This window comes from Lathamus discolor, chromosome 6, assembly GCF_037157495.1.
Source record: "Lathamus discolor isolate bLatDis1 chromosome 6, bLatDis1.hap1, whole genome shotgun sequence".
Classification (NCBI taxonomy): domain Eukaryota; kingdom Metazoa; phylum Chordata; class Aves; order Psittaciformes; family Psittacidae; genus Lathamus; species Lathamus discolor.
The window spans coordinates 46,993,457-47,008,857 of record NC_088889.1 but is presented as its reverse complement, the minus strand read 5'-3'; the positions used below and the strand labels follow the sequence as shown (position 1 = coordinate 47,008,857).

Below are 15,401 nucleotides of genomic sequence, written 5' to 3'. Positions count from 1 at the left end.
ATTTATCTTTCTATCATGGATATTAGCATAGGAAGGATTGAGTTATCATGAGTGGCATTCTTAATGGTGTAAACCTCTGGTTTGAAATACCTAGACACTGTGGAACCAAAAGTTCAAATCTAGATGGAGCACAAACCCTTTCATCCTTTTCAGATAAACAGATTGTGTTCCATACAATTTGCTATTTTGAAGTCTTTCAGATTAGAGTTTAAAGGGACAGACTATCTTTAGTCTAAAGGGATTAAGGTTTGGTTTAAAAATTCAATCAAATTTTCGGAAAACCGTAATCCTAGAGGTTTCTAATATATATTCAAGAACAAACTTTGTAACTACGAACATTTTTAAGTTAAGAAGAATTATAAACAAAAATATGCAATTAATATGGAGTTTTAAGGGGAAAGAAGTGCAAAAGAATGCAATATTAAATAGTGAGATGAAAGTTTTAGAGTGAAATCTGGTTCCACTTTTAGGTCACAGGAAAAAGAAATGTTTTCTGTAAGCTCAGGTTTTCACTCCAGGTCTGTATAGTCAGTGTATGTCCAAGGTTTTCAAATATTACGTAGTGGAATAAGCGGATACATTCATTGATTTAACAGGTTTTAGCTTTCTAGTTAATCTTTATGGGAAAAAAAAAAAGGTTTTGCTTTTTATCAATATTTTAAAACTGTAAAATATCCTATTCATTGTCTAGGGCAATGTTTTTCACTTTTTCCTTTCCCTGTGACCAAACATGACTTCCCTTCTAGTCTGGCCAATGCCACTCGATTGGTGTTCTTCTGGAATAAGAACAGAATGTTTGAAATGTGTAATTGTAAGAAGATTTTTAGAAAGTCTCAGTATGATAGACTTGTATAAGTTTTATCATGAACCTTTTACTCATCTCTGTCCAAAGTTGAACAATCTTAATCACACTGTAGCTTGAGTCCATCTATCATACTCATTGCTCTTCCTTGCAATACAGTTCATAAAATTTTAAAGTGCTGTTTCATTAGTTAAAAGAAAGCAATATTAGGTTCCTTTGACTCTAGGAATCTGTGATGTACTGTAATGTTCATTATAACTTTTTTGTATTCCTGACCTTAATAATATTATAACTGAAAGAGCAAAGATACTTGAATGTTTAAAAATGGAAACCAACATAGGTCCCCTCTGAATGCTTTGAAGAGTCATACTTCTATTTCTCATAATTAATAAAATTTCCTATGAGATTTTGATCCCATATCATTTTGATCCTATATCATTTTGATCCCACTGAATATCCACATACCTTTTGCTTTTACCTTCTTTCATGGCCACCAGTAGAGATATTAGTTGCCATTTTCATACTGACACTTTTTTCAGGACTGTATATGCATTTAAAATATTTACTAACTTAACTGAGTGCATATGAATATGTGGGTGTTTACACACACACACAAACATGACCAAAAGGAAATAATTTATTCTAAAATTCATAGATATGCAACCTATAATAATCAGTTTGGTATCAGTACTTCAGGAGACATGGTTTCAAACTGGGGGCCTCTTAACCATTTGTTACCTTGCATATGTTACCCTCAATTTTTCCGTATTTAAGTAGTGTACCTTCATCAAAAATTAAGCTTGTGTCAGCTACATCTTGTAAAACTGTATAATCCTTGCAAAAAGATTAAAAGGTAAGCAAGTAAAACTATCCATGAAAAAATGAGAAATGACAATGTTAAATTGGCTGTTTTCACATTGTTTTTTTTATATGGAAGCATTCCAAGCATCTTAAAATTATAGAGAAATGCAGATTGATTGATTGGAAGGTACCTCTGGAAGTCCTGTGGTCCAAAGCCTTTGAGCAGGACTAACTTCATATTTAGATCTGGTTGTGCAGGGTGTCAGCCAGCTCAGTTTTGAATCTGAGGATGGAAATTCCAGCACCTCTCTGGGTACCTGTTCCAATGCTGAATCACTGAATATTTTTCCTTATCCCATGTGAGAATTTCCTGTGCTGCAGCTTGTGACTATTGCTCCTTTTTCTTTAGATGTAATTTCTAAGAAGGCTCCATCTTCTATATAGCTATTCATAAGATAGTTGAAACGAAAAACTAGATCCTCGGTTAGCTTTCTCGTCACCAGACTGAACATACTTGGCTTCTTCTGCCTCTTCAAATGCTTAATTTTATTTTCATTCTTGAATGGCATGACCACATATATTAGTTTACAGATATGAATATGTCTGTATATATATTCATATATACATAATCTGTATCATAGAGACATAGATTTCATAAAAACAGATACCAACATCATTGCTAATTAATACTGTTTCTTAATATGGCTGACTGCTCTGCTTAGCTGACTAGAGCAGACTAAACTGCTGCATCTACATTGCTGTCATTCAGTGCCTCTTCAGGGAGCTCTTTATCACATTATATTCTGAAGTGGATAAGTATTACATAAATAAGACAAGAATGGAAGAGAATTTACGAATGAGAAATGGATGGAAATTGAAAAGGGTCAATAATTCCTGATTCTTGCAGCCACAGACACTGTAAATAGAACAATAGAATCACAAAATGGTTTGGATTGGAAAGATTATCTAGTTCCAGCCCCCCCTGCCGTGAGCAGGGACATTTTCCACAAGTTGCTCCAAGCCCTGTCCAACCTGGCCTTGAACACTTCTAGGGATGGGGCAGCCACAGCTTCTCTGGTCAACCTGTTACAGTGTCTCACCACCCTCACAGTAAAGGTCTAATCTAAATCTACCCTCTTTCAGTTTAAAACCATTTCACCTTGTCCTATCACTACATGCCCCTGTAAAAAGTCTCTGTTTGGCTTTGTGATAGGCTTCTTTTAGGTACTGGGGGTTATGTTTCCCCTTTTCCAGTCAGTGTGAACCTCACTGCACTGCCACAACTTCTCAGGTCTGAATAGCAGTTTAACCACTCCATCTGCTAGTTCCTCTTCCTTCCATTGCAACACACCAGTCATAGGAGCCAATCCCACCATGTCTCTGTGGTGTCTATAAGGTCATAGCCCTGCAGGTGTGCATGTCTCTAGCTCCAATTGTTTGTTCACCCTGCTACATGCATTTGCATAAAGGGATTTAAGTCGTTCCCCCGATGAAGCTGACCTACTGGCTGACATGGCTGGGATTCCTTTAGAGACAAGGAAAAGGCAACAAAAATTAAAAATAATCAGTTCATGCTAATTTAAGACTGAAATTCTCTGATTTTCCGTATTTAAAATACTGAGCATTTGTTTTTGCAAAGAATTATAAGAGAATATATTTACCAATTGGAAAATATACAAAAGCATAAAAGTTTAATCACTATTATTTACAAGAAGGTAATTTAAAATTGTTAAATGTGTGTATTCCTATCAGAGTCCTCAAACTGAGTTAACGATTTTTGCAACAATGTCCACTAATTAACTATAAACCATGTTTGCTCTAAAGATTAATCGACATTTTCAGCTGATGAATTGAGAAATTTACAGCTTTTGTTGGATTTCTATGTAAGCAGAGATGGAGAAATTAAATGAATGCGTTATTACTTATTCAGGTGGAATTATGTATTTGGTTCATACATAACATGGGCTTATATAAAATGTTTTATGGATGGGAGTTTTAGTATAATCATGATACAATAATTATCAATAGGCAATTATTATGATGTTGAGAGATTTTGTCTATTTTCTGATTTGCTTTATAGATAGTAATGTTGCTGGATCATGAAAATTCTAAATATTATATAATTTTGAGTTTTAAATTCCTAAATATTTTGTTTTATCAATAGACATTTTCAGTGAAAGGTGACAGTTTATTCATTACAGGATAGTATTGTCATGGGTTCAGCTGTAGCAGTCATTTTTCTCCGTGGTAGCTGGTGCAGTGCTGTGTTTTTGACTTTATTCTGAGAACAACGCTGATAACACCGATGTTTTTAGTTGTTGCTAAGTAATGTTTACTCTGATCAAGGACTTTTCAGTCTCATGCTCTGCCAGTGAGGAGGGACATGGGAAGCTGGGAGGAAGCAGAGACAGGACGCCTGATCCAGATTAGCCAAAGGGGTATTCCGTACCACAGCACGTTATGCCCAGTATACAAACTGGGGGGAGTTACCCAGAAGGGCGCTGGGTATTGATAGGTGGGTGGTGAGCAATTGTATTCTCTCTGCTTGTTATTTCCCTTATCATTATTATTATTGGTGGTAGCAGCAGTGGCTTGTGTTATACCTTAGTTACTGGACTGTTCTTATCTCAGCCCGTGGGAGTTACATTCTTCCAGTTCTCCTCCCCATCCCTTCGGGAGCAGGGGGAGGAAGAAGGAGGGGAAGTTAGCAAGCGGCCTGTGCGGTTCTGAGTTACCAGCTGGGCTTAAACCATGACAAGTATTCAAAAAAGTATTAGAAGTTCTTTTCTAGAATATTTTAAAATAATTGAAGCTTTATTCTAATTTAAATGAAACATTTAAAGTCAATTTCACGGTGGCTTTTAGACATCTAAATCACATAAATGTTCCTGGAAAAATTTTCCCAGCAGGAGCAGAGAAGTTATATGATACGTTCTAGGAACTTGTCACTTTGATTTTCTTAATAGTAATTATACTTTTAAATTTCAACAATAACCTTAAAATTTTGTAAGTGCAGGCAAATAGTAATTTGAACCTGGTGGTGGGACACAAGAAGCCAAATAGGTGCATGTGTAATTTCTCTAGACATTAGGATAAATGGAGCGTGTTCTTTTTACCTGGTGAGTGTCACTGTATTTTTGCACTGTCCAGCATTTACATTATATATTTTGAGGCATTGAAGAATGGTGTAAGTAAAAAAGCAAAGACAGCTTTGTACAGAAGTTACTCTGTTTTCAAAGGCTGACAGAACTGCATCCTCCTCCTCAGAGTTTTCTTCCCACTAGATGAGATATATTGCAGTTTGTTTTAATTTGGCAAAGATAGAGCAGAGGCATTAAAAACCATGCTTATATATGTGCATTGGATTGTATTTTACAATCAGACTAACATTTTTACAGTGTTCCATCAGTAATGTTCATGAGCGAATACATGAAGTGCCAATTTTCCTAAGTAAGTGGATCATTTCTTAAAATTCCATTAGATTTTCTAGTTTGTGATAATAGAAAATAGTATGGAATGGTTTTAATAAGATTCAGAAATATAACAGAGGAGCAAAGCAATGATGTTTTAGAAGAGTTCATTCCCCGGAAGCAGCTGTCCACATGTGTGCAAAAGCAAGAGAGAAAGCATTCTGTTGGTTAAACAATGGCATGCTGTTAATTTTTTTCTTTTATATTTTTTCTTTGTCTAAAGAATCCTTGCAAGTTTCATGTTAAAAATCATTCCGCAAATGTTAAGACTCGAATGTTGGAAGTACCACAGTGATGATTTTCTGTGCACTTTTGTGTGTGCCTTTTTATAAACATAAATAGTGTGTGTGTGTGTGTGTGTGTGAAGATTTAGTTACATAACTAGGTAGTACACATATGGGAGCAGGTAGTGTACATCTTGTGATCAGGAGGAATATTGTCCCTATCAATATGTGTGCTGGATAATGAATGATGTAATTTGAAGAGTGTGCAATACCAGTGTCGGGAGGAACAGTGACTTCATATTTCTGAGCCTCATCAGCTTTTCCTGTTTGAGGGAGTATGCAGTAAAAGGAAAGGCAGATTTCTGTTGGAATTGAGGTGGCCGTTCATGTATTTACTCCCAATGATCAAAGATTAACAGTACATTAATGCAGACTGTGGGATACAAATTAGTAGTAGTGAGGCTAATTAGCACTTTGAGAAGTGTTCCTGCTAATATTGTAGGTAGTTTATGAATTTACATGATTTTAAATCTAAGCAGGATGCTTTAGCAAAACCAAAGCCATAAACTCGGTAGAAGAATTAATTAGGTGAAACTTTATGATCTGTCTTGCACAGAAAATCAGAGATCCAGTCATACAGAGGTAAACAGGAGATCACTTCTCCGGGCTCTACAGTTCCAGCTCATAAACTGTTTCAGCCATTGTCCACAAATTCTCTTCTACCAGGTCCCTTGTTCAGTACACTAAGTGATAAGGTGTTTGTGTGTTTAAAAGGTCATTTTTTTCTAGCACTGTGAAAATCTTAGTTTATCCGACAAAAAGTATTATTAATGCTTCTTAAAATGTTTGTCTTCCTCTGAATTAGCCAGACAAGATTCTTCAGTTTCAATATATTTGGTTTTTGTACTGTTCAGACAAAAGGGAAATTGTCCAATTTCTCAGCGGGTTCTGCTAACACACATTTCTAGGCTCCTGACAGATCTAAATGATATGTGGGGGTCTGTATGCTTAGATCCTGACACTTAATCAAAACTTTCTACTAATAATGTGTGCTGGAATCACTTAAGGAATCTCACAAAGACGACTGGAAAATTATGAAGGTTTAGTAATTATATTCATTTATATGTGTTGTTCAGTCCCTTGCAGTATGCTTCTCTGCTAAAGGGCATGCTGAATGTAAACTACCATTTCAGAGAGAATACGTTAACCAGATACGTCTCAGATATGTTGCTATAGTGTGAAAAATACTTAGTTTTACTAGTAATCTTTGTTCATTTCTTTAAATTTATCCTTAGGAAACAATCTTAAGAGAAAGGTTTTTTAAATTACTTATATAAAATGCTGATATCCTTTGACAAAACAAGGAGCAAAAAACACCCACCCCTTTTCTTCTAGGTTAGTTGGAACTAATACAGGTTTGAGAGTTGGTCTGCATGCCATCACATACTGTAAAAGTTCAAAATGTTGTTAAACTTAAAAGAAACAAACAAACCCCCTCACAAATCTTAAACCTAAAAGGCAAAGCCAGAATATCTGATCAAACTTGTGAGAATTCCTAAGATGTCTGACTCAGCTTCCAAAAGCTTCATAAAAGCTTCCTAAAAGTTCATTAGAACAGGTGACCTTTACGGGGTGTTTTGTATGCCACTACTGCAATTATTTCGCTTTGCACAGCTTAGGGCTTATCATTGAAGTGTTATTCTGTCTCATTTATAGGTGAGAGCTTGAGCAGCTTAACAGGTATTTGTTTCTGTGTGGCACAAGGAAAATGTATTTCAAACAAAGTTTGAAAACAAAGTTTGAAATACTGTTAAAAGTTTTGCTTATTAGCTTCTAGCCTCTGAAATGGCTTTTTTAGAAAACTGGATTATTAATGTACATAGAGGCACATTTCTTCTAAATTAGCTGAAAGTAACTTCACAAAATAACTATGCAAGCGATTAGTAGGTTAGAATGCTGTACTTAATGTGTGCTAACACTTTTTTGCATTGTATTGTTGACCGTCATTTCAGACGGTAAAAGCAAAGCTTAAGAATAGGGTAGCACCACAAGTTTTCTACATTCTTCTCAGATACTTTTTTTCTCAGAAAACTTCACACCCCGCTTCATGGCATTTCCCTCTCTTACGAGGTTCAAAGGCTTCTGTATCAGTCAATCCAGCTCTGACAAGAGTGTTAGTGTTCGAAACTTTGTGTATTGCCATCGAGAGATGTATTGATTATCAGTCTGTGTCCAAAAATATGAGTAAAATACTGTCTCTGAAACTTTCCTGGGTCAGTAGCACTGTAACCACTTGCAGTGGTTAGAAGTTGTCAAAAGGAATCACAATAAATCCCTTCTTACCCACATTTATTTAAAATTCTATCTGAAACAGAAAGCACAAGAGTTATAGATGCCACAGATAAAATGGATTATAATAAAGCTAGCATTACTGTTTGTGTACCTGCAGTAAATATGTATCTGTATTGCATGGAATAAAAAAGAATATAACCAAATTGTGCAACAGCATCCAACAAGTAAACACGCATCTCCAGTAACTTTTGGCACAACTTGGAAAGTTGTTTGTAAGGTAGAAAATTTTAATATTTAAAACATTAAATTTGCTTTAATAAAGCAAATCCAAACAAACTAAAACATGAGGAAGTTATATAGCATTTGCTGAATAATTTAGATTTATACCTTTTATCTGAAGTTTATTAGATTCTGTTTGGGTAAATAGCCCCAAGTAGTGTAACAGACTTCTGCACTATAAAAAATCACGGGTCCTCTGATACAGAAACTTGGGATTATCTAGTGCTACACTGAACTTGTCTGCAGCATGGTTTCAAATCTCCTTTGAAACAGAAGAGGTAAGGGTTCTAAAAAAGAATTATCAGATAGTAACCCTCCTGTCAAAGATAGGCCTGCATTATAACAAGGAAATAAAATAGCAAGTTTGGCAGTATAACCTGACAGACTCTGAACAGACAAGAGGATAGCGGTGGTCTAGCAGCTTTCACAATGGCATAACTCATGGGGCATAGTGTCAGTGACAGGTTTATAGGAATTCATGATGCTGATACTTGGTTTCACTGTCAGGATGATTCCTGTAAACGCTACTAGTGGCTTCTGGTGAGTAAATAGCTAGTAATTTACTGTTATCAACATTAACCTATTTCTGGGTTTGCATTTACTTTTAAAATGGTGCTTAAAAAATTCCAAATCCCATCTGATTGACAGTGAAATGCTCTTTACGTGAAAGTTTGTTTATGGGCAGTGGTTCTTTTGACAGATTTACAAGTGTCTGTGGAGTTTTAAAAGACTATTGCCCAATAGGCATTAAGTGAGAGACATTCTATTTTGTAAATATTTTCACTTATATTGGGGATTTTTAAAGATCTTTTTGAGCCAAGTACTGCATTAAATCTGAAGACAGTGGCAAACTGATAATCAGCAGTTTCCAGCTTTTTCTTAATGTTTTGCTAATGGTTTCCAGTTCTGTGGCCAAGATTTGCAGTGGGTGAAGCATGATGTACATCCAACAATTTGTAAGACCTTTCAAATGCTATTGCACGATTGTATTTTTTTTTTTTATTTTGCAATAGCTCATTTAGAAACAATTTTCAAAATAGTGTGTTACATTTAATTTCACTAACATGCAACACATACCAAGAAAATGAACCAAAAGTTTATTATGGTAATGGAGAATATGCATCTGTTTGAACTCAGTAATGCTGAAACAGGTTGTATATTTTCTCAAATGATTATTTTGGAATGAGATGGTGAGATGAGAAGTATGCTGTCAGATTTCTCAGAATTCCTTCAGATTCCTCAAAATTTCAGAAAGAAATTTATTCACAAAGAAGCTTTTCAGAATTTATAAATAGGGTCCTTGCCTCAGAATTATTCTAATAAAAACCTTGGTAAAATATTAAAAAAAAAAAAAAGAGGAAAATGCTTCCATTTTAGTGAATATGAGAACAAAATATAAAAATTTAATGTAATAGTCCCTCAATTATGTTGTAGCATTTTTAGCAAAGCAGATCAGAGGAACTGTTGGAACAGTTCTTTTCAGTTTTTTTCTTTTATGTAATGTTTGGCATGATGTGGTAATTAAAAAAAAACCCAAAACAACAAACATAACAAAACGAAAAAAAGAACTATATTTCAAGTAAATTTTTGAGGGATTTTTTGTTTAAAAAAAAGAGCTTATATAGCAGGAAGTTCAAAGACTGTTAGTTACCAGAAACTTACGATTACGTTGTAGAACTGAGGCAGGTCATAGTGTTGTGTGGTAGCCTTCCGCTTATATTACAATGACAGAGACAAGCTGACTTAATCTGTAGAATTACAACTGCCATTTTAATTAGAACCTTTGATTTAGCCCTGCCATGAAAATCTTTTTCCTTTTCCAAGTGTGTCTTCATTAGTATCTTATTATTCGTTTGAACACACTTCTACCATTCTTTGCTATATGTATCACCAGGCAAATTTCATGATGTTCCTAAGTTCTTCATCCGAAAAGATACATTTGGTTGGTGTTCCTTCCCATCATTTTGAACAAAGAATTATTATTCTGCATAGGACATTTCAGTATTGAAGGGAAGACAGACTGGAGAGGTTTCAGCAGAAATAGCAAATTTTTGAGGCTGCAGTTCCAACTGAAGTTCACGAGTGCCTTCAGCCATTGATTCTATACCTATGTGATGTGCCTTATTTTAATGTTAGCAAGTAAATAAATTCAAGTCTTACTCAAATATTTCAGTACAGTTGGTTTTAAACAAGATAGTATCTCATCTAATTTCATGTTATCTCAAACTTTCAGAGTTTTAATTAGCTCCCGATTCACTTAGTCTATGTCATCTCTCATTTGCTGTTCTCTTCCATGCCTTTCCTCTTAGTCTTCCTCTCCCATTATGCCAGATGTTGATAAGCTTGTTAAAGATGTTAGAATACCTAAGAATTTGCTAACCAAATCAGATTTTTCTCTATATGCTCGTACTTCTTTATTTCTTTATTTCCTTTATTTCTTTTTGTCCATATTTTCCTGTAGCTTTTATTATCTGATTAAGGTTAATTAAAGCAATTTTAATTTAGAAAAAAATTCACCCTAGACTTGGTCATTTAAATATTTACATGGGACATACCTCAGTAACTTTTCTAAATCTTGTATTATTTAAGCCTGTAGGAAGCATCTAGGAAGCTTTCAGTGCTTCAGACAGGGCATTAGCAACACCATGTATTTGGGAAAATGCCTTTCTATAGTATGTTAGAGTAAGTTTAGATACTTCTGTAGCTACAAGCTTATTATAATACATATTCATAGAAATCTACTTCTTTGTTGATGTATACAAATTTCTTATAGAAGATTATAATAATTCTGAACTTGCAATATTTGCAGTCTTACATAATTATAATAGTGTGCATTCTGTTGTAGCTGTGAACCAAATGCCTGAACATGTGTACTAATACTTTTACATTTTTGTCACTTTATCTAAAATAATTTTAAATATTACCTTATATAATTTTCTATAGATATGTTAAACACAAAGAAAAACCACAAACCTCTACTGCTGCTTTGTTCAGCCTTCCAGTCAGAAACTTACCAATGTTGTCTCTGTTATTCTGCTAGCTTTTTCCCCCCATACAATTCTAATGTGTCTGTCTTCTTCCAAAGTGTTAAAATTTACTTGATTAGCTGTACAAATCCTCTAATTCTACAAACAAAAATGTTAAGTATACATAAATTTTCATTCAGTATATGGTAACAGTCATGGAAAGTTCAAATGTTTAATGGTAAGAGGCATGTATCATAAGAAAATAATCTTTAAAAGTCGTATAAACTTCCCTGACTTCTGATTTGTTTTGCTTAATGTAGTTTATAAAAGACACATAACTGAACAGCTAATAAGTCTTTCTTTCTCAATGTGCTATGTTTAAATTAACACTACATTCTGCCTACTATCTGGCATAAAAACAAATATTCATCAACTTTACTCTGAACATTTCCAAAGGTCTGTCTTATGCTCCAGGTTGCAAAACTAGAGATTAAAGATAAACTTAGACTGTAGCCTAGTCCATTTTACATAAGCTTTGTAACTCATAGTCCACAACCTGCATGAACTGTGGAGGGATGCTACATTAAAATATACACGTAGATGTAAACAGATATCTTTCAAAATTTTTCTATAACAACAACTGTGCAAATTATCTCAATTAATCGAAAAGCGGACTTTTTTCTAAGTCCTGCTGGTCTAATAGCATTGTAGGTACGCTACTAGTTATACAATAAAATGTATGCATCTTTTTTCAGCCTTCCATTGACTTTTTTCACTGCACTGTAAGCTTATGTTAACATGACATTTGAATTAAAAATTCCAAAGTTCTGTTTCCACAGTTTTATATTAATTTTTGCTGCAATGAGTTGAATTATATGATGGTGGAAGCAATTTGGTGTGAATATGTTTCATGAGGCCAAACTGTAACTTGGGTTTAACTCCAAAATAAATTTCCATCTAAATTTAGCTGCTTGGGAATGAAAAGTTGTGGTGAAAAGAAAAATCTTACAGTATAAATTGTTACTAAATGAAAGGTGATTTGTTTTGATTTGTTACAGTCTCATTTCATCATTAATGTGGATGCTGGCATCTACAAAGTTTACTAGAAGTTCTAGAATGTTATAATGTGTTGGTAGGTAACCCGGAGCTTTTAGAAATTGGCATGACATCTGGTCTTAAAATAACAGATAAATTCTAAACAAAATGCAGATAGATGTAAGTTAATTTTCTTACAGTCTTCTACTGTTTCATATCATGGCCTGGAATTTGAATACTTAAGTAAAGATGAATTCCTGCATCTGTGTTAGGAATAATGGTTGATTATGGGATTGGCATTGATTGATTAGTCAGTTCAGATACAAGACGTCCTCCACTCAGCACAGAAACTTAAGTTTCAGTCTTTAAATACCATCTAGAATTCGTGTGAGGCAGGCTGTGTTCCTGGCAGCTTTCAGCACACAGGTGAAGTTTAAGAACAAAGTTATTACTAAAGGCAAATTCCACTCTTTATAAACACATATATCACTTTCTATCTGGTATGCTAGACTAGTATTGGTGGTTTTATTTTAATGGAATTGTTGGATTTCTTAGTGCTTATATATTTCCATTTATTGTATTAATTTAATTAAAATAAATAAATTAATAACATTAATTAAAATTTAATTAATTAATTTAATTCATTAAAATTTAATGAATTAATTTAGATTTATTTAATGTAAGTCTAGGTGGCTAATTTAGATGTAGGCTTCTACGGTGTTGACATCTACTTCGGGTAGATGAAATATGCCACTAATGTCATAGAATCATCTCAACTTCTTTTTGTAGCCTCTGAAAAGCAGATGAAGTTAGTTTGCCGAGAGTCTTCTGAAGAACATCTCCAGCCCTTCAAGGAGAAACTAGAGGAATTCTTCCAGAAAGGTAATCAGATCTTAATACAAAAATATAATTGGTATATAGTGTAGTATATAGCGTAGTAGTTCGCAAATTTATAAATAATGTAAGCTGCATTAAATATCTGTTGCCTCTGAAAATTCCTATGGATTTTGTTCCTAACATGCCTAGTGTATGTAAGAATACTGGTTACATGGATCTTGGACATCACTTGCCAAAGATAATTGTTCCCTTGATCTCACTGATTTCCTACTGATTGTTTTCTGCTTTGTTCTACATGAAGTAGTGGCATCTTTTATTGATAGTGTGGGTCTATGAACCGACAAATTCATATCTAATGATTTTGTCTTGTGTGAGACAGAAATAGGCATAGGAAAGTGACTGGCCAGGGTAGAGTCTGGAGACAACAGGAGTGAGAGCCAAGTACGTTTTGATATCAGTTCAAAACAGTAAACACACCTTGTTGTTGTTGAAAAGAACAGTCCTGCTCTCTCCTCTTTCTCAGACTGCGTTCCCAGTCACCTGTTTCTGCCAGCACCATCATCTCCAGAGCTGTGCAAAACAGATAAGAGAGTAGATTATTTTTTCCTCCTCCAGGTTGTGGTAGTACAGACTACTTGGGAAAACAAAGTGCTACATTTCTGATGACTATCTTAGGAATTGTTGAGAATGAGGTATTACCAAAGGACTAATATTTTCCACAGAAATTGTGAGCAGTTTAGCAATTTACTGTTTGAGAAGTCAAATGAACTATCTGAATCTACTAATCCAAGCAGAATGTTTACTTCATTCAGATTATTGTAATAATTTATGAATTAGCTTAATCCTTTTTATAAAGATTGTCCTAATGTCTTTTCAATAACTTTATTTCGTGAGACTATCTTATTAAATACTTTGATAAGTGAAAAGAGGATATTTTAAAAGTAGCAAACTGTTGTCGTACTGTTAAATAAACTAATATTCTCCTTCACCCTTCTCCCAGGCCATGGAGCTCAATGGATATATTTATTTGATATATTTTTTTCTTTTAGTTGCAAATGTGTTTAGGCAGTATGAAAGATGAAAATTTCTTGCCACAGAACTTGTAAAACAAGAAATCGTAATGGAAATCTTAATGTCACTGCAGGACAGCTGTATTGCCTTTCCAATTTATCTAATTGGAAATTATCACCTACTGATTGACAATAACAATGAGATGGTAATGTATGTATTTCTACAGAACCGTTATATCCCCAGCATGCTTCTTAATCTTGCTTGCCAAAGTATTGTAGAAGATCAGTGTAACTGTAACTTGCATGGATTGATTCATTGTACTGTATGAATTACCCTGTTAGGGCAGCTCAGAAAGAAACTGTATTCATTCCACACTACTAGCCAGTCAGAGCAGTCAGAATCACAGACTCATGTATAAATCTGGACCGTAATTCAATTTTGCCTCGGTCTTGCCAAGACGCTAACCAAATGGTGTCTTCCACGACTGTATGACAGATTCTGTTATTACACCCCAGATCTTTTGGGGGCTGTTGTGGTTAGTCTGGTAGGCAGCTAAGCACCACGTAACTACTCACTCACTCCCCCTTAGTTGGCTGGAAAAGAGGGTCAGAAGGGTAACAGAGGGAAAACTCATGGGTTGAGATAAAGATAATTTAATAATGAAAGCAAAAGCTGCATGCGCAAGCAAAGCAAAACAAGGAATTCATTCACTACTTCCGATCAGTAGGCAGGTGTTTAACCATCTCCAGGAAAGCAGGACTTCATCATGCATAACTACTACTTGGGAAGACAAACACTGTAACTTGGATCTTCCCCCGCTTCCTCCTTCTTATCCAGATTTACTGCTGACCATGATGTCATATGGTATGGGTTATCCCTTTGGTCAGTTTGTCCAGCTGTCTCACCTGTGGACGCTCCCAGCTTCTTCTGAACCTACAGCCTACTTTCTGGGTGTCAGTGTTAGAAATAGAGAAGACCTTGATGCTGTGCAAGCACTGGTCAGCAATAACTAAATCAGTGGTGTGTTACCAATACTGGTTTGGTCAGAAACGCAGTACACAGCACCATATGTGTGCTATGAAGAGCTGCTATGAAGAAGGTTGAACTCCACCCCAGCTAAAAACAGTAGAAGGAATAACAAATGTGTATCACTACAGCCCCTCCTCATCCAAAGGCAACACAGTACCTGGTGGGTGGTAGCTTCTGTGTCATTGCAATGAAAATAATATAAAATTCTACCCTGAAGACAAGGAAAAATAACACAAATCCGTCTTGATTTATGGTACTAGAATAGGCACTGGACAAATGTTGGGCTCCAAGATTCAGTTTAGATAAGTGTCTGCAAGCTCAGCTGCTTCTCTGAAATTAGGAGTTAACTGATAATACTGAGCATCCGTTAAGCATCTGCTTTCAGTTTTGTTTGTTTAAAAAAAGAGTTGTGGCTGTTTTAAGCAAATGTAAGAAAAAAATGTCTGTTATCTTTCTGCCAGCTCACAGCAAGTATCCAAAGCTCAGATGCTTTTCTGAAATTTCTGGCTTGAAAATAGGGCTGGAACTCATATATATTCAGGTTTTTCTCACACACACATTTTCCCATCATTTCTAGTTGATGCAAAGTTGGAAATAGTAAAATAAAAAAAACCCATCTTGATTTGCTTAAACTGAACTGTTTACATTTCCTAAT

The 15,401-nt window shown here is 34.9% G+C and overlaps 1 protein-coding gene across 1 annotated transcript in view; it reads left to right on the top strand.

The window, feature by feature from the left end:
• Positions 1–15,401, top strand: part of FMN1 (formin 1) — a 134,670-nt gene that overhangs the window by 83,507 nt on the left and 35,762 nt on the right. Inside the window, exon 13 of the mRNA XM_065686635.1 lies at positions 12,659–12,751. Within this exon, the coding sequence (XP_065542707.1) occupies positions 12,659–12,751 (93 nt within the window). The remainder of the gene's footprint in view (positions 1–12,658; positions 12,752–15,401) is intronic.